The sequence below is a fragment of the Anoplopoma fimbria genome, chromosome 13 (genome assembly GCF_027596085.1).
Source record: "Anoplopoma fimbria isolate UVic2021 breed Golden Eagle Sablefish chromosome 13, Afim_UVic_2022, whole genome shotgun sequence".
In the NCBI taxonomy this organism is placed as follows: Eukaryota; Metazoa; Chordata; class Actinopteri; order Perciformes; family Anoplopomatidae; genus Anoplopoma; species Anoplopoma fimbria.
In genome coordinates this window covers 26,284,491-26,307,134 of record NC_072461.1, presented here as the reverse complement: position 1 = coordinate 26,307,134, position 22,644 = coordinate 26,284,491, and the positions used below count along the sequence as shown (strand labels likewise).

The following is a 22,644-nucleotide window of genomic DNA, read 5'->3' as shown; positions in this document are numbered from 1 at the left end:
ATTTTAAAGTTACACACATTTGAATGCATCCCCGTCTTTTAAATATATTTTCATAGTTTTATTTCTTTTTCTGTGCAGACTGTCTGAGGATGTTGTGAATAAACTAGAGGGGATTCTCTCCTGATGTCTCACTAATCATTTTCTCATTATATATATATATCTCTCTGTTTTTTCCCCACATTAGGTTACTTTTCACTTTATTCCTCCGACCAGCCGCCACCAACAACAATTAGCTTCCTGGTCTGAGAAACACACACACACACACACACACACACACACACACACACACACACACACACACACACACACACACACACACACACACACACACACACACACACACACACACACACACACACACACACACACACACACACATAATCCTGTTACCTGTTAGCCAGGTCCCAGCCTGGACTTGCCGTGCTGGGGGGAATGGATGAGGAGGAGGAGGAGGAGGAGGAGGAGGAGGAGGAGGAGGAGGAGGAGGAGGAGGAGGAGGAGGAGGGGATTAACATGGTGGTCATTATCAAATTTACAACCAGTCACACAGACATCTGCCCTACTTTTCCTCGGTTAATGTAAAAAGAACTAATCTGGTTAAGAGAGCGCTGGGCGCGGCTCATAAATCGGCGTTGCCCTCCGTCCGGAGTTAAAGCTGTCACTTCTCTTGCGGGGGGAGGTGGGGGTGTGTTTGGGGGGTGGAGCGGCGGCTGAATGGAGCTGTCAGCTGGCTACTTGTTCGGGCTAACAAGGCCGTCCACCGATAGGACTAATGAGGCCCAGGGCTCGCTGCCGCACCACCACCACCACCACCACCACCACCCCTGCTGCATTATGTGCTAGACGACGTATTAAGAGCTGCAAGGTGTGAGAACGACCACACATCAATCGTTATTATGATTATGATTATTATTATTAATATTAGTCTCGTGTTGAAGATGAAAAACATAAAGCAAGAGTTTTTATGATATTAGAATAAAAAAGGTTGATAATCTCGTTTCCGGAGATTTTACTTGATTTAAGAATTATTAAGATTGTTATGAGTTTTGAAAACCATGGTTTTGCAGTGCATTTTATATTTCAAGCACACTGTAGAAAAATTCTGCAAGACTGTACTATATGCATGGGATGATATGAAAATAACATGTCAAGATTATCCTCCCACAAAAATGATTTTGATTCACGATATTTATTCCCTATAATCATTAAAATATGATTAAAACTCCTAAAAGTGCACTAAAAGATTCTTGTTTTACTTTGAATTTTGTAAAGAAACAAATATCACAGATGGGACACAACTACATTTGCTTTTAAGTGAACATAATAGTGGAAAACAAACAAAGGTGATCATAAATCCTAAGGTCCCCCTGCATAAAGTAAAAAATGATGATACTTCCTCTATTTTTTAATGTCCTGATAATTTTCCTGTTACAAGGATTTTCATGATTCTCCAAATAACGGAAATGTAACACTTGTGATGCACGATGAACTCCTTTATCCTCTCGTCCCTACACTTGACTTTAAACAGTTTTTGTGAGCATTAAATACCATGATTTGCTTTGAAAAATTGCTGAAAGTTCTAAGACACTACTTGTTTGTTTTTTTAATGTTTCATATGTAGAAGATTTTCTGCTGTGCAAATTTATTATTAGATCACATTGTTTATATATTTTTTTATTTTCTTCTTTTTCTTTAAAATAAATCAGTTTCATTTAACATTTCTACAATTAAGTTATCTGCAAATGTCTCAAGATCAAAGGTTTTACAGTATATTCATGGTTCTAAATGAAAGTACTTAATGCAAGTTGATGTATGTCATGTTATTAGCAGGTGGGGATTTGTTCGGAAAAAAAAAGATGTTTGAGTACAGACACGCCGCTATTGTTAGATTTTACAGCGGCGGTCAGCTATAAACCCACACAACACATACGTAGTGCCACAAAGAAACAGAAATAAAACACTAAATAGATCCCTCCCCCCTTTCAGCACGAGAGATAAATGTGACGTCGGTGGTCAGGGGGGATTAAATGTCAAGCATGAGTAACGTCTGATTGTTATTCTGAGCTTTATTTTGTTCAGAGTCGACTCCAGCCTTTTTTCCCCACATCTCTCCTCTCCCAACGCTTCATTATTAGCGACGCTCTGGTTTAATTCCAATTACCCCTGTTAATTAGCAAATCTCATGCTCTCTGATCTCGAGGTTCGCTTCAACCCTAATGTCATTTGCCAGGTTGTTTACTTTCCATTAGAGCCTTTTATTGTGAAATGAAAGTGTTACATTTGTGTCAGCGAGGTATTGTATCCGTGTGACGGTAAACACCCTGACTGATGTCAACACGCAGAAGTCCTGTGTTGACTCTGCATTAGTGCCGCTGTCAACTCTTTCTTTAGTGCCACGTTAGCATATTGTCTTATCAGACGTTTAGGTACAAAGTTATCCCTCTCAGCGGCTGCAGCCAGAGCAAACCGTGGGCCTTGTTCTGCGACAACGGAAAGAAAAAAAGCTTCAAGGATGTGTCATCTTTTGGCTCTTCTCTGGCTTTTTTTTTTTTATTTCAACACCGAACAATACAGTTCTGACGGCTTTTATTAGTTTCAAGAAAGATGTTCTCACCATATTCAGCGTGGCATTGTGATGCGACGAGATAAAAGCAACAAACGGGAAGCGTGAAAGGATGAGTGTGTGTGCATCTGTTTGGTGGTGGTTGTTTTTTACAATACAGAGCAAATGTTTGCTCCGCTTTACATCCTCAGATCAAGTGACAAAAGATGCAAAGAAAGAAGCTGCTAGATACATCCTTTATGTATGAGACTGAATAAACAGTCTGTTGAATGGATTTCACTGCTGAGCACAGTGCAAATGTTCATCTATTCCAAATGTTCCTTAAAACTTTCTATATATCACATTTAGAAACACTAGATGTCTAGATGACAATGTTAAGTGACGAGGTATGTACAGTAAGCAGACAAGAAGATGATGCACATCTTGGCTATTTTTTGTAGCATTAGCATAAACTGCTTGGTGAGGACACCCATTGGTTTTTGGAATGCGGTTATGAAGCCTCGAGTTCGGCGATTTGGCCGTCGCCATCTTGGATTACGGTCGTCGCCATGTTGGGTTTTTTGCAACCAATAAAAGTTACCATATTTGAAATGCGGAGAAGTGACGTAGAGACGCCGTATACAGCTCTGGTAGCAGCAGCGACCTGTCAATCACTGTGTAGCCCCGCCCTAAAGCATCCCCTGCTTTATGGTCTGTTTGACTCTAAATGGAGCATCATTTACTAAATGAACATCATGCTGTATTGAAGAAGACTTGAAACTAGAGATTGAGACCATAAACTCATGTTTACAATGTTTACTGAGGGAATAAATCAAGAGAGAAGTAGAGTCATTTTCTCATAGACTTCTATACAACCAGAGGAGTCGCCCCATGCTGGTCAGTTGAGAGAATGCAAGATTTAAGACACTTCCACATTGGCTTCACTCTGCAGAACCAGTCGTTGCAGCCCGTGTACATCTCCACAAATGCCGTTTAGGCCTCCTGTGTTTTGGTTCACTTCCTGCAACTTAGTTGGACTATGTTCTCACTGCAATCGATCCTCTAGAGAGTTCGCTTGGAACATTCTCGGGCGGTCTTGGACTTGTTTCGATCTCCTCCAGACTGCCCAGAGTACTGCCTTAGCTTAAGTCTGATGGTTTCAACTGAATGTTTAAGACGTTGCTTGCAAACGTCTACAGTATAACTCTTTAAGAATGTGTTTTCTTCGGTTGAGGAATGCATTGTGGGAGGTCTCTCTCTCTCTTTATACAGAGCCTAAAGCTTCAAAAAGGAAGAGGACTGACATGCACTAACATGTACACAAGGCCAGCTCTATAGCACCAAAACAAAGAACAGAGGAGCTCAGATTATAACAGTAAACAGGAGTGATTCTCTGTACAGGATGATGTTACTAAACTATATCTTTAATAGCAAATAGTTGTTGGCTGCTATAATAATGTTCACAATCTCATAAATGGCTCCCATTGAGATTCCATCACTGCTACTTCCCCTCTTGTATCATCTAAATGGGTCATTGTGTATCTCTGAGGCCACAATCAGCCGGCCTGATTTCCTGTGAGGCAGCCATTTCCTCTCTTGGATCGGTTCCATGTGACCAGCCTGCACCAGTACATACTAATACACCAGTGCAACCGGCAGCCAGTTTACTGCTGATCCTTTTAACCCTGTGGTCCAATATTTAAGTTGGGTTTATCTAGTCTACTACTGGTGATAATAGTCATCTCTTATGTTTGTGCAGTATGTGTACAGATCAGTGATACTTTGCTCCTCAAACGGCAATGACCTAAAACTCCTACACTGAGAATTCAAATCATCTTTTTAGTTTTTAACATAGCATATGTTTTTGTTTATAGATTAGACTATTCTTTGTGCAGTCTATGTGTTGCTTTCAGCCCATGTATTCTGATGAAATGGGATGCTTTGAACATTATTCTGTCACAATATGACATATGACACCATGTTCATGTATTACAAATCTTAAGAATTTTGAAAGTACACAATCAGTGGTATTGCTCCTTAAAGACCACATTTCCCACAATCCTCCTCAGTTCTTGTGATCAAAGCCTTTCTTCCTAAAGACGTTTAACATATTGGAATTCATTATTTCTCCCCCCCCACCCATCAGCCGTTCACTCCTCCGCCATCTGCCACTGAGACAAAACTCTTGAGGAAAACTTGAGCTCCATTTGCTCTGGAATCTTTTTTATAAAAGCAATGTTAAAATGCAGCGTAGAGGCCAGAGCGAGGCTGCCAATCCTCTCAGACAGCAGGCCTGTTTGTTTACAGTCATTATACTCATGTCTCAAAATGAATGTGGTAATTACTGATGTCAAAAAGCTGCAAGTATCACCTTCATACCAGTCAAACATTTAAACTGGAAAGGCAAATATCTGCGTCCGGTTCCTTGTCTAATGTTTCTGTGCAAACCATCACCTCCCAGCATCCTAACTGAGCCCTAAGAAGCCGTCAGGAACGACACTGAGCTGCTGAGGAGGAGAAAGTAGACCCAAGCATGCACTGCTGTGACCTCCAAGGACAGATGTGCCGTGATGGGCCAGGCTACACCAGAAAAGCAGACCGTCACCTGGACCCTCGTTGGCCCTTACGCCTGACTCGATTTTTTTTTTCCCTCCTTACACCTCTTTATAAGATCCATCCCTTCTTTTCTGTCCTCCCTCAGTCTGATGGGAATCCTCCAGAGTCCCTCCGTTCTCAGTCACTTAATTAAACGCTCCCAAAGCACCGTTGATGAGGTGACCGACGGCGGTAACAGTCACATGGGGCACCGCACAGCTGAGGAAGAAACACAGCTGAGGGGAAGAGGAAGAAGAGACACGGAGTGGTGGAAAGCTGCAGCTATGGCTGTCGTTTACTTCACGTGTTCTTCATCTGGACAGTTTCTTAGGAGGCATTTTCAAATTTTCACTCATGAATCCAGTCTTGTAGATTTCCTCTTACTACACTAACCCCAACTTCTCACTGGCTTTAAAAAAAAAAAAGAAGGTTTTCCCATCCTTTACCCAGAAAATGAAGGTCGTATTTCCTTTAGTACAACTTGTATAGTAATGTATGAAAGGCGAACACTTTGTTGGCTTTAATATTAGAGTAAAGACATTTAGACAACAGGGGTGTGAAGCATAACAGTCAAGAAAATGCGGAAAATAAATATTTTGTACCTGAGGTAAACTGTTGTGTCGCCTTTAAGCTACTGTGAGCTATTTAGTTGAGTTTCCTTTTAGCCGAGGCTTTGAGTAAATTTGAGTTCCCTCTTGGAAACAGGTACCCAATGTATCTGTCTAGAGCTTTTATTGTGAAAGGTAAGAATGGAAGGAGTGGATCTTCAAGGTTAAAAGTAGTCATCGAGTTTGTCGTCTTGGTTCAGACTACTGAGCCTCTCTTATGTTGTTCACAATAGTTTACGTTTTGAATTTGTCCGTTCAGCAAAAAATTATTGGTTAATGCCGTTATTCGCAGCGCTAAAGCTCGGAGAAATCGTTGTTCTTCAGAAAGGAAACGTCGCCTTTTTGGCCGCGTAATATTCAAGTTATTTTTTAAACTAGTCATAACAAAAACAACAGTTCGAAAAAATACTGAGATTCGAATTATTCATACCAAAAAAAATGTGTTCATTATTGATTAATTTCTTGTTTTTCATTCAGTCTATAAAGTGAGTGAGCCAGTCCTCACATTTGAGAAGCTGCAAACATGAATGACTAAAGATTTATCAAGTATAAAAAACAATTATTCAATTGATCAACTAATCAATAAATCCAATACATTATTTCAGCACAATATAATAAGAATAAGAGTATTTTCAGAGTACTGCCTCTTTAAATATCTTCTACTGGTTGTTCATAAAGTCCCAGGATTTACATTCTTTGTGCTGATGATGCACTAGTTAGTTTACACCAGAGGATTATGGAGATGTAAATATGCCCTTTAGTTTAACATAACTAATACTATGATGTCACATGTTAATCTGCATTTAAGACTGCATGAATAATGTACAAAGCAAGAAACTATTTACTTCCTGGCAACATAAAAAACATATTCCCAAACAGAGAGAGGGTTATGATCTAAGAGGGAAATTTAATCTAAAAAACATTGTAGCTGTACTAATATGAGCGTATGTTTTTTCATTTGTTTGTACATACATCAAGTCAAGAAGACTAGTTTTTGAGGGGTTCATGGATGAGAAAGGGGCCTCGTCTCCATCAAGACTGTGACTCTTGTTGTTTTTGTATGTTTGATATATTTAGATGATTATTTGTATATGTGATGAATATTAAGTTAATTATTTAAGTAAGAGAAAGGTGTTTACTTCTGCAATTTCCTTTCCTTTTTTCCCCCAAATGTTGCTGTAAATGCTTATAGTTAAATTTATTGGTTATTCCTGTTAAATGTTCTCATTATTTGTTAAATATTTGAAATAACTCTATTGAATCTAATCTAAAAACCAATGACAGAGACCAACTGGGACACGAGGAATGGTGAAATGTCTGGAGATGATCTTGTATAATATCCAAGATGCCTGAATGAGGAGTCACACTGCTTCTGGTGTTCTCCTGCATATTGTATACCCTAAAGGATGAGCAGCTATCACCTCATTAGTACTTTAAAGATACCCGAAGGAACCGCCCCCACATGGATGAAAACATTTCATAAACTCAACAGCAAATAAAGGTCCATCAGATAATAGTATTAACCTCCGCACACGGCAGCATCCTCAGCCCACACGGCTCCCTGGTGAGGAGCAGACGAGAGCGGGAGGAGCAAACGGAAACCCAACGCTGGAAATCCACGCAGACTCACAATGACGCTACTCTTTGCCTGATATTTTGTCTCCTTCTGTAGGAGGCAGACTGAAGAGTTTTAATAAGATAAGATAAAATAAGATAAGATAATCCTTTATGAGTCCCACAGCGGGGGAAATTTGCAGGATTACAGCAGCAGAGAGGATAGTGCAAACTAAAGACATAAGTAAAAACAAGTATTGTAAATAAGTAAATAAGTAATAACACAGTAAAGAATATTAAATAAGTAAAAAAATAACTAAGATATTATATAAACAGACAGAGTAATGTCTAGTATAATGTATAGTAGGAGTATAATGTATGCTGATGCATCATTCATTGAACACCTTGTTTGGACATTGTGTGGACAGCTGCTTTTAGCTGTGTGTGTGTGTGTGTGTGTGTGTGTGTGTGTGTGTGTGTGTGTGTGTGTGTGTGTGTGTGTGTGTGTGTGTGTGTGTGTGTGTGTGTGGGGGAGGTAGAATGAGAAATAAAAAAACGCTCATGCATGCACAACGCCACCCCGTCAAAATAAAAGAGAGCCTGATAGAGCAGCAGAATAAGGCCAGCCTCCCCCTCTCTCTCTCTCTCTCTCTCTCTCTCTCCCCCTCTCTCTCTGCCACCTTCCTCTACCTGCTGTCCCCAGTCGCTCCCCGGCAAAACTTGGCGGCAGATGTTGCCGTGCGAAGTCGGCTCTGAAGTGCCTCCCTGGCTCCCCCGGTCTCACCGACAACACAGTCAAACCGCATTAGATCTCTTTATTTGTGCCTGGGGGCGAGTTCGGTGCTGCAGCTGTGTCCACCCCCGCTCTACCTTTGGTGTTGGAGGCCCTCGGGCGCTAAAAAAATGTGAGACCAGAAATGTTTTTTTCTTCTGCATCTGCTGACAATCCAGCAGACTGGCTCCGGGGCGGCAGCACTGAGGGAGGGAAGAGGGGTGAGGATGGATGCTTGGGAAGGATAGGGGAGGGAGTTGGAGGGGTGGGGGGTGTGGCATGGACACCCGGGTCCCCGTGCTGAACAGATGTCTGCGACAACCTGCTTCCTTACACCTGTACGAGTCCTTGTAACCCCGCGGATTGTGGCGCAATGAAAAATTCATGACCCTGGAGGTTTCCTGTCCGCCATCAAAGACCTGCTTCCCCTTCCTCCCTCCTCCTCCTCCTCCTCCTCCTACCTCCCTCCCCTCTACTCTCTCTTCTCCACGTCACCGCTGCCCGCTCTGCCATCTACGCCTAACCTCCCACCGGACGGTTCAGACTCCTCTCACTTTGATCAGGTCAAGTTTATCCCTTCAGTTTAATATCGCACCTTACCGACTCAACATCAGCTCTCTAAGAAGACAAGGAACGATAAAAAGAAAAACAATCGGCTCTTTTTACACTTTGCAAACAATGACGAATGTAACGGGTGCACACGCATTTTGGCAACAAAAGTACGGCGGAGTGCAACAGCTTGTCAAGCTATGTAAGAACATTAAAGTGAGTCACTGTGCAATACTCTGTCTGTTTATATTATATCTCAGTTATTGTGGATTTTAAAGTGAATACTGAATCCTGTAGGACTTGAGTCTTCACTAAACATGAAACAACCAGACATTTTGATGCTGGGAACAGTTTTGATTCAATGTGTAATGCTCGCCAGCTCTTGTGTATATCTGGAGCAAAACGCCACTTATTTTTTAAGTTTACATTGGCTGTAAAAGGGTTTATAGAAGGTAAAGTTTGCACTGAGGGTGCAACAGGAGGCAGTTGAAGGAAGTTGGAAAAGTCGAATGAAACCAAACAGTGAGACACTAATGTTGTAAAAAAAGTCCAGTAGAATCTGGATTCAAGGAGCAGGTCCAGTGAAATGTGACCAACGAGAGTCTAACATCAGGTAATGATATCATGAGAACGTGGAAACTCTGTTCGTCCCCAAAGCCTTTAGCCACGCACATGAGTGGGTCAAGGTGACAAAACGTCATCGAACAGTTCGGATTGATTTTCCACTGGTTTAAAAAATCTTATCTTGGACGATGAAACTACAGATCTGCACCAGTCATCAAGGATTGGTAACTGATGTCAAGTCTCCATGCTGTATATTCTTTGCTTGATGCTCTGCTACTTAAACCACATGTCGTCTTCAACATGTTTGCCAGTATGACCAATATTCAGTTTCTACTCCTGCTGTATTAAGAAGTAACTTCAAACACACAGAGCCTTTGTGGCCTCCTGTTTGATTCTCTGCTCCCGCTGTCTTGATCAAAGACTTAGAAGTGGAGTTTGGCGCAGTGATCGGCATGTGAATGAGGTGAACCAGCGGTGCTGAGGACTCAACCTGCAGCTTCCAGTCTTACAGGTCCCCCTTCCACCCAAAACTCAGCTGGATGACTATTGGACGGGGGAAGAGACACGGGGGAACGGCAGCCTTTCCAATGAGCAGGAAAATATGCAGGTTTGGTGACCAAATAAACACCCTGATCACTAAAGCATCATGACACAACACAACCAGCTCAAGCCCATGGGACAAATTGTTAACAAATGATCAGGTTATTGAATTCGTGACTGCACTTATCCTATTCGTAGTAGTTGTAACACTTATTGTATTCGTATTAGTCTGTTGCAATTATTGTTTTCACTACTATACTTTTGCTCTGGTTTATGCTTTAAGATGGTTGTTTAAGAAAGGAGATGCACTTATGACTTCTGGTGACTAGTAGTTCTCTTGAATACCTATGTTGAATACACTTCCTGTAAGTCGCCATAAAAGCGTCTGCTAAATGACTGTAATGTAATGTAATGTAATGTAATGTAATGTAATGATCATTTAGCAGTAAACTCACATCGCTCTTGGGTCCTTTCTTCCGCACACAAAGATAAGTTTCGACAACAAACAAGACTGTTAAAGGATCTTTGTGGGTTTTATGTCAAGGGATCTATACCTGAAATATAAAGAAGCAGGAAGGTCAGACTGGCGTCTTTCTTATTTTGCAAAGCTCTCGGCTAAAACGAAAAGCCAGTCTTTGCTCCTCTCTTTTCCTCTACCTTGCTTGCTCCATCAATGTCCTCTTCAGTGTCTTAGCCTCTGCTGTGATGTCCGTAATAAGAATACCGAGCTAGCTGCCTCTTGTAGCTATCTGTTGGTGTGTGACGTAGCGCTTTAAAGATCATACGAACACTCGTCCGTGGAGCGGAGTGAGATTGAAAGGGCCGCAATTATTGTCATTAAAAGTTGGCGTACCATCAAAGTCATTTTGAGGCTGTTATTTCAAGGTTAACTAGAATTACCACCTCACAGTTGTACGCCTTTGTGTATGTTTTTTTCGTTGAGGGGTCAAGGTTGATCTTTGACCACAAAACTATCATCGGTTCATCCTCGAGTCCAGGTGGTGCTAAAACATAAGAGATATAACGAGAATAGGACAGACGTAAGTTCAGTGTGACCTTGACCTTTGACCGTGACCTTGGCCTTTGACATAAAGCGCGTTCAGGAGAATGGGCCAGACGGACATCCCTTAAACAGTATACCCTTCGGCCAAGGCTGTCTCTGGTGATGCATAATGTTGCTTTAATGCGTGGCAACTCCTAACCACATTTAAAATATATTTATTAATTATAGATGTTCAAACAATGCTTCTATGCAACCTTCATGTCTAAAAACTATTATATCTGGACATCTTCTCACCTCCAAATGACAGGTCAAAGATGTTAAAGACATTTCTTTTTATGGTGCATCTTCAGGCAGTTTTTCCTGAAAAGGCATCTTCTGCAGAGCAGCAAACCATATTTCACGTGAGGCGTTCACTGTCTGACATCATTCTGTGAACCGCTAAAAAAAATATTTTGAAAGGAAGATGATCAGAAGTTCCCACCACCGAAACTAAATGTACACAGTATGAATGTATGTATAGGTTCTTTCAGTCATTCTTTCCTGTACAGGTTCTGCAACACTTCACTTTGTTCACATACAAAAGTTTGTAGTTTCTACAAAAGAAGAGGCCAATGAAAACCTGTTTCTTGGCCAGAATAGAAAGTGGGGTTTTGTTAGATTACCCGCTGCCTTAGGAAGCTCAGAACGTGTCAAAACATCTGGTTTACTGGTTTACTGGTTCACTTGGTGGCGGTTTGCGAGTGGCATGCTCTCCAAACCGCCTGCGTGGCGTCGGGTTTCAGTGCGTCGGTTTGTGGGTCTGATATTCTTCATCTGCTCTGACTGAGGTTGAGGACAGTCAAAAGGTTTGACCATATTAGGTCGTCGCCTGTCACGCTTCCCTCAGTGAGCCGCTGCAGCTGCAGCTCCCACCGGCCCAGTTAGGGTTAGGTAACAAACGACACAATGCTAAACTCCTCCCAGCAGCCTCCTCTGCTCAGAGCCAGCACACAGATTACTGTAGCCTCCACAGCTGTAACTCAATACGCCAATAAAATAACAAGTTCTTAACTATAATTGTGTTTGCTCAAAAGATTTGGAAGGACACAAATACTTGCTTACTAAGGATTAGGGCTTTTATAAAAGAGTTACCATAACATTAAATTGTCCGAAAAAAGAGAATGCTGCTGACTGGGGCAGGAAATGTCTCTATTTATATCCCTGAACACAACAAGCTGCACTGATGAGACTTTGACTCACTCCCCTCAGGCTGCAGGTTTGTGCAACTAAAAACACAACACGCCGCAACTGATCCCCCACACACACACCCTACAGTAAAACACACGTACACTTCCCTGTTTTCAATCTTGACTGCCTCTGTAATAGTTTGTATGGTTTGTGTTTCAGGCCTTCCTGCAAATACATTTTTTCCACTTGTATTTTTAACTGGCTTACCTTGTCTGCGTTTGTGGGTCGCATGAGGGAAACTCGGCCATACTGTCGCCCCAGCAAAGCCCACAGAGCGTCCAGACGACCCTGATGGGGAAAAAAAAGGGGGATTTTAGTTCAGCAAAGTTATAACGAAACTCTGAGTACCAAAAGTCATTTTTAACCTCAAGTTCAAAGGACCACTCACTGACATTTGGTTGCTCTAAACGGTTGCTTTTAAAAAAAATTCTTTAAAAACTCCCCCAAATTTCATCAGATTTCCAACTTTCAGACGATCCTTAAACACATCATGTGTGACGAACACTGCCGTCAAAAAAAGCAGCCAGATCAAAGCTCAAAATTTTGATATTTCGTCAAAAACACTTTATTCTACATGTCTCATTTAACATTTTGCCCCAAATAAACCTCTTTTAAGTAACCAGAATGTTTGAAAGAAATTAAATTCTGTGCTCCTCTGTGCAACTGGGAAGCCGAGAAAGACTCTGCTGACTATCATTTAATAAAAGAATCTTTGAAAATATGGCTGAACTACGATCTTTTTCTATGGAGAAGACAGGAGAGGAAAAAATGGGTTTTAAATGCAGGTCCTAGAAATTTAAAGTTTCTTTCTTTCTTTTTTTCAATTGTTTGTAAAAAAATGTTTTCCAATTTTTGTAAATAAAGTTATAAAAGAAATGCAACTTTTCTTTCTTTTTTTCAAATATATTAAAAAATAATTAAATAAATGAAATAAAAATAAAAACTTTCGTTGAAAACGATTAATGCTAAAAGACAAAAAAAAAGTCCCATGAGCTGCTCACCTTGATGGGGGTGTACCATTTGTTCTGGTTGTGATGGTAGGTGGGGGCGGCCTTCGGGGTAGGACGTTTGGTCACGGGCTCCTCTGACTCCTCTGGTATCGACACCACGGCGTTCTTGGCTTTCTCCAGACGGGCCCCCTCCTCCGTCGAGCCCTTCTCACCCCAACGCACCTGGACAGGTAGAACCACACACAGCACCAGTTTCAGAGACAAGAGGAGCTCATTCTGTTCGTTCTACCGTCATTATTTACAAAATATCAACATTACATCAGTGGTGAACCTATTAGTTGAGCATTTGATTATTCCATCGTAGGGCTGGGCAGATAACTGTCAATGAGAAAAGAGTCTGCAACAAATAATAATGCAAAGATTCTGATTTGGATTTGCTGCTTTTCTCTGTTTGATATAATTGAAAATGATTCCTGTTTTGGTCTTGTGGTTAAAAAAACATCTTGAGGACATCTGCTTGGACTTTGTGGAGTTTGATCATAAGACCAGGCTCATAAATGAAAGCTAATCACTTAGCTAATTGTTTAGCTAGAAATGTATTTTAAAGATTTTGGAACTTCTTGTAATGTTTCTCAAGAAAGACTATTTGTTTACATACAAGATTTATTAAAGCAAAGTCAATTATTTTCTTAATTAATTATCTTTTTTTCTCACAAAATCATAAAAAAAGAACTGATAAATGTACTGGTATCGAAAAAATCCTAACGACATCCATCCCAAGAGCTAACAGCAGTTTCACAAATACTACGGTGGCCTTCAGGTAACGTAAAAACAGAAAGTCTCTCTCTAGATCCAGTGTTCGGTTTGTCCGTTCTAGGCTACTGTACAAACGAAGATCTGGTCCCAATAAAGGGCTCCTTCTAAGATAACAAAATGACAACGATTCTTAGTTTCAGGTGATTATACTATAATAATATCATATTCCATTTCTGCAAATAGATCCATCTGAATACAGCACACTGGCCCTTTAAGAAGGGAGTTGAACTGCTTTAATCACTCCATTATCCATAAGAATATGAAATGGCTTTGAAAACCTGTTTTTGCTTTTACTAATAAGCCCATTTACATGTGGCATAATGTGTCATTGTGTGAGCGTGTGAACGCAGGCCTGTGTGTTCGTTAAGCTGTCCTGCTTTTTAATTGAATTCATCACATCTGTTGCAAGGAGGAGATAAAAAAAAAAAAAAAAAAAAAAAAAAACAGCGTCACATGAGCGGGGAGAGGTGATTAATTAGCGACACAGTTTTCAAGCTGTAGGTTAAGCCGTGACAATATAGAACAGCTTTTCAGACTCATCTCTGGGATACGTTCTCTGGTCGAGTAGAAGAGGAGGCTGCGATGAATAAAAGATACGTTGTCACACCAGCCGGCTCCACGCGAGCGTTTGAAATAGTGGTAGCGGCAAAGCGGTGGAGGTGGAGGTGGTGTTCACAGCATGGCGTCCTACAAAAGAGAGGGCCGGTTGATCTTAACAAGCACCTCGTTCTCCATCTGCAAGGGGGAGGGATGGGGGGAGGGCTTCAGAAGTGGAGACGGGCCTGTCGGCGGGAATCAACCTGCGTCGGGATCACAGTAACACTCTTGGGGGAAAGAAAGTAAAGAGAGCTCCCAGAGGATGCTGGGAAATCCCTGCAACGCCACCAACTTCCTCGGGGCTGAGAAGCTGTAGGGGGTAAAACAGCGAGGGGGGAGGAGGGAGGAGGGGGAGCTCGCCTTTAAACCTGGATTCCCTTCGGAGGAGGCGCATAACAAAGAGGCTGCCAAGGTTTGGGAGTTAAGATGGGGGGGCTGGAGGTGGATATGTCAGGTTGACAGCGGCACTCAATCCTTCATCCGCGGCGACGACTTGATCCAATCAGGATCGGACGGCCAAGGACGAGATGGCAGGGCCTGTCATGTCGGAGGCATCAGCCGACTGACGGGGACGGCCGGTCTGTCGGAGGCCGGTTCCTCCTCCTGCCGACTGTGTGACTCCACAGACTTGTAGCTTCAGAGAGAAGACTGACTGTCAGCAGTTTTTCTCTAAACACGGTGCTGGTTTACATGATAACAGGGTCACTTCCTGCTGGATGGGATTTGATCTTTGCAGGATTTTGGTTCTTCTTTGCTGGTAAGATTTGATAAGAGAGATGACCCAATGTTTTTGCATTTGAAAGGCATGTTGTTGTTTTTTTTAATCGCCTAAAATACACCATTTATTACAGCCAGAAACTGTAAAAACAGAACTTTTCATCGGATTTTTAAGTTTCTAACGTTCCTTGAATGAATCATGTGTGATGAACACATAAGTGGGAAAAAAACAACCAAATCTAAGCTTGAAAAATATATACATCTTCAAAAACAATTAATTGTAGTTGTCTTATTTAAAATTTAGCCAAAAATAAACCGTTTGAACTTTCCATATTCTGTAAAAAACATTAAATTCTGCACCCCTCAGTGCACCTGTGAAGACATGAGTGACTCAACTGAGACCAACGGTCACGTGACAAAGAATCACGTCAGGTGACAAAAAATCTAGAGGAGAGGACAGTAGAGGTTGTAAAAAAGTCAATAGTGCAATAAGTATAACAAAAACACTTTATCTAATATTGGTGACACTTAAATATATAGATTTATATTCCAATTTTTGTAAAATAAATGATCAAAGAAATTCAACCTGTTTTATCTTTTTTTCTGATATATTGAATTATAGCTGTGTTATTCTGCACAAAAGACATGTTATTTTATATATACAGTTATTTTCTACTAGCCATGATTGTGCTGTTTCCAAATATGTGCAGGACTATATATATATATTGGACTAAAAAACGAGGCCATGGAGATTAAAATGTGACAGCAGAACAATAAAAAAGCCCTAAAAACACCTTAGAGACACCTTAGAAGAGACTCGTGTGTCAAACGTGACGGAGGAGACGTGACTTTGTGACTGCGGTGAAAATGTTTGATGCTCCTGTAAGCAATATGTCGTGGGATGATGTTTAGGCTCTGACCTCCATGCGTTTGATCCCTCCGGCTCCTCTTCCTCCGTAGTAGGAGGCGTCCACAGTCGGCCATTTCATCTTGGGCTGATCCTCTGGCTCCTTCACAAGAAAAAAGGGAAGTCAGTAACTCATGTACAGTAGGAATAAGTGCCCTGCAGTTGTAAACGATAATATATCATCTCTACCACCTGGACAAAAAGGAAAGGTGGTGCAGGACTTTGCTTCCTATTGTTCTATTTTCTTTCCCATTTATCAATGTGAATGCACTTCCTCCCAACAGGAAAGACATTTACGTCATTTTGTCAAGAAGGAACAGACACTCATGTTCTTACTGTCCTCAGTTTGCTCTACATGGTTCAAGGATTTCCTGAACTAAATAATTGGTTTATTTCCACAAATGATTGCCTTCAGTATCTGTAATCCAGTGTTGCATAAATCTAGTGCCTGTTAAAGTACAAAACCTGATATTTGAGTCAGATGTTTATAATAGAATGACATAATGGACAAATGGTTTAATAAAAGTAATAAAAAAAAGAAAAATGAGCTGAAATTTCTCAGTTTAATGCCAGCTGCAACTTTTCAAACATTCTTTAAAGAAATAGCTGCACAATCTGGGACTTTTCTTATTCACTTTCTTTCAGAGATTTATAAGAAAAGATCTCCAACACTGTCATGTCTGTGGGTTATGTTCAGAGCCTGGGACCGGAGGTGATTAGCCTAGCTTAGCATAAGGACTGAAAGCACAAGGAACATCGAAATGGCTCTGTCTAAAGTTAAAGAAAAATCCTCCTACCAGAACCTCTAAAAGGTTTACTAATTAACACATTATTTATTGTGTATCTAATGTGTACACAGAAACAAAATAGTGACATATTGTGGTTTCAGTGTGAGTAAACTTTAGCAGACTTTATGCTAAGCTAGGCTAAACGCTTCCAGGCTCTAGCTTTATACTCATAAAAACAAAAACACAAGAATGTGAACAATCTTATGATTCAAGTCTCTCAAAAAGATGTGGGAATGTTCCTTTAAAAAAAAAAAAATCAAAGTTTAATTGATAAGAATCTTGTTACATACATATTCTTTTTCATTTGCTATAAGGAAGTGCAATATTTTTCCTGCATTTTTTGTTTTATTTCAGCCACAACACTTTAATGGCACAGACTTTTTTTTTATTAATTGTGGCAACACCACAGAGATGTACTCACAGGTGGTGGAGGACGGGAAGGTGGAGGAGGTGGCGGCGGGTCTTTGATGACCTGGATAAACAGAAGAAAAAAAAGCAAAAGAGCGTCAGCACAATGTCCATCAGGGGAGCGTGTACGTGTACACACACACACACACACACAAGCCTTGTCAGGAGGAGCCCAGACGAGGCTGACGGAGGTGATTCGTGACAGGTGACGGAGTCAAACAGAGACGTCCCTGAGCTCGTCACACGGCCGACATACCGCCGCTGCTCTGCAACTGCAACTGGCACCGCTGACTACTGATTACAAGAGGCTCCGCTTGTAAACCAACATCAGGGACCCCCATCACCACCACCACCACCCCTCAGTGCAAAATAAAGAAAAGCTCAAAATCAACTTGTTGACAAGAGGGGGGTCTGTGGGGCGCGCGCTGCTGCCCGCTTAGCTGTTAATTAATTGGACGGGGTTCAGCGCTCCCGGAGCAATTCCCCCCAATCATAAAGTCCTGAGGAGTTAATTAGCTCCGATGAGATGCAGAGGAGGAGGCTCGGGCTCGGCTCCAAGCCCCCGTCTGCGTGGAGAGATGAGTGAAAATATGAGTGAAAAAAATAAATATATATATATATTTATATCTCTGCACACCTGTCCCACAGCAGAGTGACCGGCCCGGCGGCATTGTTCATGACAACAGCGGATGACATGGCACCTGAGGAGCAGGTTGTCCACAATGTGATTCCACTCAAGGACAAGATGCCTCCACCGGGGTTTTTACAGATGTGCATCGCCAAGCAAAGAGCGGCCTGACGGCGACACTTGTCAGGTGTCAGTCAGACGCTTCACATACTGATGTCCAACTTTTTTTTTCTTTTTTTTGGACTGCAGGGTTTGCTGAAGGCACCATCTGTGAGAGGGGATCACGATGGGAGAGTCTCTTCTTCTGTGGTGTTTTCAGGTCACTAACAGAGAGGAGAGGTCCGGTCTTTGGTTTCTGAAAATGTAGGGTTTTAAGTGACCATATGTGCATAGAGGGGGGCCCAAGGCGGAATCAATTAATCAATTAATAACATAGAACAATTGAATGATCAATTAAGTTATTTATAGAGAAAAAATGCCAAGAAATATCTTCATTTTTTGTTTTTTATTAGAATTTCCTATTTCTTATACTTCTTTTCTGTTTTTTATTCCCTAAAACTGTTTCTATTATCATCAACTGGCTTTTATTACTTATATTGAATCATTTTTTAAATTATTTTCATGTTTTAGCACCTTGTGCCTGAGTTATTGATTTGTTTCTGTTGTGAAGCACTTTGAGCTATATTTATTAAGTTTATTACAAAATAGTTATTGTTATCTGGTTCCAACTTCATAAATGTGAGGTTTTTCTCCCTTTTTAAATTAAATATCTTTGGGTTTTGAACTGTTTTTGGAACAGAGGTGCTACATAAACAAAGTTAAGAATATAATATTCTTTATTATCTGGTTACAACTCCACATTTTTGAGGATTTGTTGCTTTTTTTCCATGTTTGATATTGTTTTAAACCATATATCTTTGGGGTCTGAACTGTTTTTGGACATGAATACAGTATATTAAATAATATTTTGTATTATCTGGTTCCAATTTCACAAATGTGAGGTTCTGCACTTTTTTTCCCCCTTTTTGATATTGTTTTAAAACCAGATTTCTTTGGGTTCTGAACAGTTTTTGGACAGTGGTAGAGTAGAAATTGAAGATAATCCCGTTTATTGAAGATTTAATGATTAAAAAAAATGAAGTTTGGTGCTTTGCTCATCAGCAGAGGTTGAAAAGAAAGAGTTTCCGGTCTCACGTAGTTGGTCTTGTTTCCCCTCTTACAGTTCACACTAGCCGGCCTATAAATATATTCTGCACGTATAATTACAGCGAGGACGTTTCTCAACTTGATCTGCTCGCTCGGCAAAGTGGACGACAGAAACCTTGGTCCATTCGTCACCGAACACAGACGCTCCACCGTCATCGCCGCTCGTTGCATTTGCTAAATTGGTTTCGGAGGGAAAAAAAACGAGCAATGTAATAATGTCATATCATAGATCCTAACAGCTGTTTCATTCACCGTTAAAGCGCCGGGGATACCATCATACTGTTGTCATTAGAATAATGAAAAATAATCAATTAGGGTTAATTAATCGCTCGCTGACACACAACTGGCTGTAAGCGAATCCAGTGCATGTCTACTGGTAGCCTCTCCATACGCTGATTAACGGGGTTTCAGCCACACCTTACGCCGACAGCATTAGCTCCTTTTATTAAGTAATTATGCAGCAGATTTCAGGGACATATTGTGGGATAAATAAAGCATTATACAAATGACGGCGCTCTGCTGCTCCCTCTCTCTACCTGATGGGCAGATGTGAAGAGGGGCGTGATTAAAAACCGAACAGCGGGATATTTAGCCGTCTGACCAGAGGCCGGCGGCTCGCCACCGCTATCACGACTCTGTAGGGACGGGGTGGGGGGAACGGACCAATCAGAGGGGCTCGTTGGAGTCGCCCCCATATGGCCGTCTCCGAAAAACTGGACTTGATAATCCGTTTGCTCCCAACCTTCAGCTCAAACCGTGCGGCGTCAAGCTGTTTCGGGAGGATTATCGTGATGGATCAGTGGCAGGTAGCATATTCTGAATATTAAAAAGTATAATTTGTGCTGTTAAATACTGACAAATGTATCCGTTTTGATAAATCATAAATTATAAGAAGTGTTAGAATAACTTCTTATAATCTTATATTTTTACTTTGTTGTTGTAGTCTTTCTTTCTAAACCCTAAACCACTACTAGTGCCATTCTAGTCTTTATTGCTTCTTTTACACTTACTAATTGTTATTCTATTGTTCCTATATGTTTATATTTTTATTCTATTGTTTTCTGTTATTGTTCTGTTGTGACCTTTGACCAGACTCTTGCCCGTTTTCTTTCCTTCCGGATAATAAAGTTCTATCTTGTCTTATAAATACGATTCTGACAAGAACAGAATCAAAAAAAGATAAAAGTCCCGCTTCAGAGAGCAACGCTAACAACTTTGATCATTTAATAACATGAACTAATCTGAGTATATTAACATATTAAACACCAACTGAGTAGAAAACGTGTCCCAAAGTGCATCCAATTTAGCAGCGATTGCGGGGTTTTTTCCGATTTCGGATGAACCGGCGATGCGACTCCAAAAAAATTAAAAAAACTCCCCGAGTCCTTTTGATTTGAACTCGAGGCCACGCCGCTCCGAGTTTAATTTCCAAAACAAATCATAAACAAAGAAATTACCACTCCACAGCTTGTATGACCTCTCTCTTGGCATCTCTCCATGTGGGTACAGAGAGAGAGAGAGACACAGGGAGAGAGAGAGAGAGAGGGATTGTGGGAAAGAGGTTTGTGTGTGTGTGTGTGTGTGTGTGTGTGTGTGCACGGCCTCATCCCGACTGCAGAAACCTGGCAGACTGGGGGTTTAAATATTAACAAGCCACACATGGCCCTCCTCTTCTGCCGCGTCCCTCGATAGAAGACAACAGCAGCTCTCTCCACCAAGACAAACACGTCCGCGGCCAGACATGCTGCAGGGGGTTTACATTTTAATGCCTTTGTTGGTTTTCCAAAATATGCTTCCATCTCATCCTGGATGGGCTCCCTTCAGGTCCACAAAGCCAGGTGACGTCTATCATTTAAGGGGCGGCGGTGGCGGTGGAGGTGGTGGGTGGTGGTGGAGGTGGTGGAGGGTGAATTTGCCTTCATCAGATCCCAGTAGATAAAAAAAAAAAAAAAAAAAAGAGCAGGGTGCACCATCTGTAGCCCCTCTCTCATAGCCCCAAACGATAATCTGCTGTGGGTTTTTGTAAACGGCTAAGTGGGTGAGGCTGGTTTTTCTTTCGACTAAGGGGATGATGAGAGCGGATCTCATGAATATCCAAAGAAAAAAGTTTAAACAATGGATTCAAGAAAGAAAACACCTTCCATCGGGCACTTTGAGTTGTTGAAAGGGGGAAAAATTAAGCAGGTTCAAGGTTTGTTTATTTCACACCTGTTCATGTGGCGATCTGTGGAACGAATGAATAACCTTCTAACCTCCATATTCAGACAAACACATTAGAACTTACTAATGAAGTTCTCTTTCATCACCACAGCCTCTGAACTTGAGTCAATAATATGTATTTTGTCCATATATTTGTAACAACCGCTTGGTCTTAGATTTAAGAAGATTTAACACCGGTAGATTTGTAACCCACTCTGCAGAGCATTGTTCACTAGAACTGCAGGTAACAGAATGTAAACTATGCAACGTATCCTCATGCAACGGTTCCTATGATATCTTACGAAAACTCACTCCTCGTTTGTTCGTGTGGTTTCCAACAAAAGTCCAGCAACACGTGTCAATTTCAGTCTGTTAACGTTATTACAGTTATGAGTAATTACCAGCCGGTCACTTTAAAGGCCTTTGCATTTCAAGTCTGTGAGTTCCGTCTGAAATTGTCGCAAATTTAAAAATAATCCAACCTCAACACTCTAAAACTTTTGTTCGTCTTTTACGTTTTTCAGAACAGGTCCAATTTTCTGGTTTTTTTCGCATCAATGAAAAGGTTCATAGAGTTGTTTGACCACTCAGAGCCACCGTACACGCAACACAACATCAACATCATCCAGTTCAATATCTGCCTTATTTCACTGTCTTTCTGAACCTTAAGGAACTTGAAAACACATTTTTTCAATCAGCTTCTTATGAAACCACAGTGTTTTCCTGCCAAAGTTCCTCTGTGCTACTCTCACTGGTTTTAAAGTGGGCAGAACTCAGCATGAAGAACATGATGTCATGTACTTCTGGGTTTAATGATATTTGACTGAAAATGTTACGGTGGTTGGTGGATTGTTTGCTTATGTTTCTGACTCCAGGAATCAAATGTGATTAAACACAAACAGCTCAGAATCAATGACGCATAGTAGCTCAGTTTATGAGTAAAATATCAGGATGTTTATTTAAATAATCAAGTTTAAGGAAAGTTTTTTAGTATCTTTAACTACATTTATTCATAATGCCACAATTTTGGGCACTTTGGCTGGTTGGTAAAGTTTAAAGCAACATAATAATTTGAATATTTTTAGGGCAATATATGTACTTATTGTAAAAGAAAGAGCTGTGTACTGTTTGTTTACAGTTGGAATATATATTTGGTGCCAGACTTCCTTGAAAGAATCTTACTTGATGAAGGATGGAAACGTCAATAACAGCTTTGTTGAAATTGTTACATTTTGTCAGCTCTGATTTAACAAAGCCAAACACGCATTCTGCTTTTTCCTCTCCAGATTTAGAAACTGCCTCCATCCTTGATGAATAGAGGAAGTTTGAAATACCCAAAAGAAAAATAATAACAAAAGTGCAGCTGAAATGAAACACTCTGGATTAGTAAAAGAAGAATTCTGTGTTTACCAAAAAACAGAGTAAGTATTTTAAGCTGCAGCATTGTCATGAAAGACTGATGTGATTAAACCAT

At 40.9% G+C, this 22,644-nt stretch overlaps 1 protein-coding gene across 2 annotated transcripts in view; it reads right to left on the bottom strand.

Moving 5' to 3' along the window:
* antxr2a (ANTXR cell adhesion molecule 2a) overlaps positions 1–22,644 on the bottom strand; it is a 90,574-nt gene that overhangs the window by 32,995 nt on the left and 34,935 nt on the right. For both annotated transcript variants that reach the window (XM_054610503.1, XM_054610504.1), the window contains 4 exons: positions 17,151–17,201; positions 15,955–16,044; positions 12,956–13,126; positions 12,162–12,242 (listed from right to left, as the gene is read on the bottom strand). In XM_054610503.1, the coding sequence (XP_054466478.1) occupies positions 12,162–12,242; positions 12,956–13,126; positions 15,955–16,044; positions 17,151–17,201 (393 nt within the window). The remainder of the gene's footprint in view (positions 1–12,161; positions 12,243–12,955; positions 13,127–15,954; positions 16,045–17,150; positions 17,202–22,644) is intronic.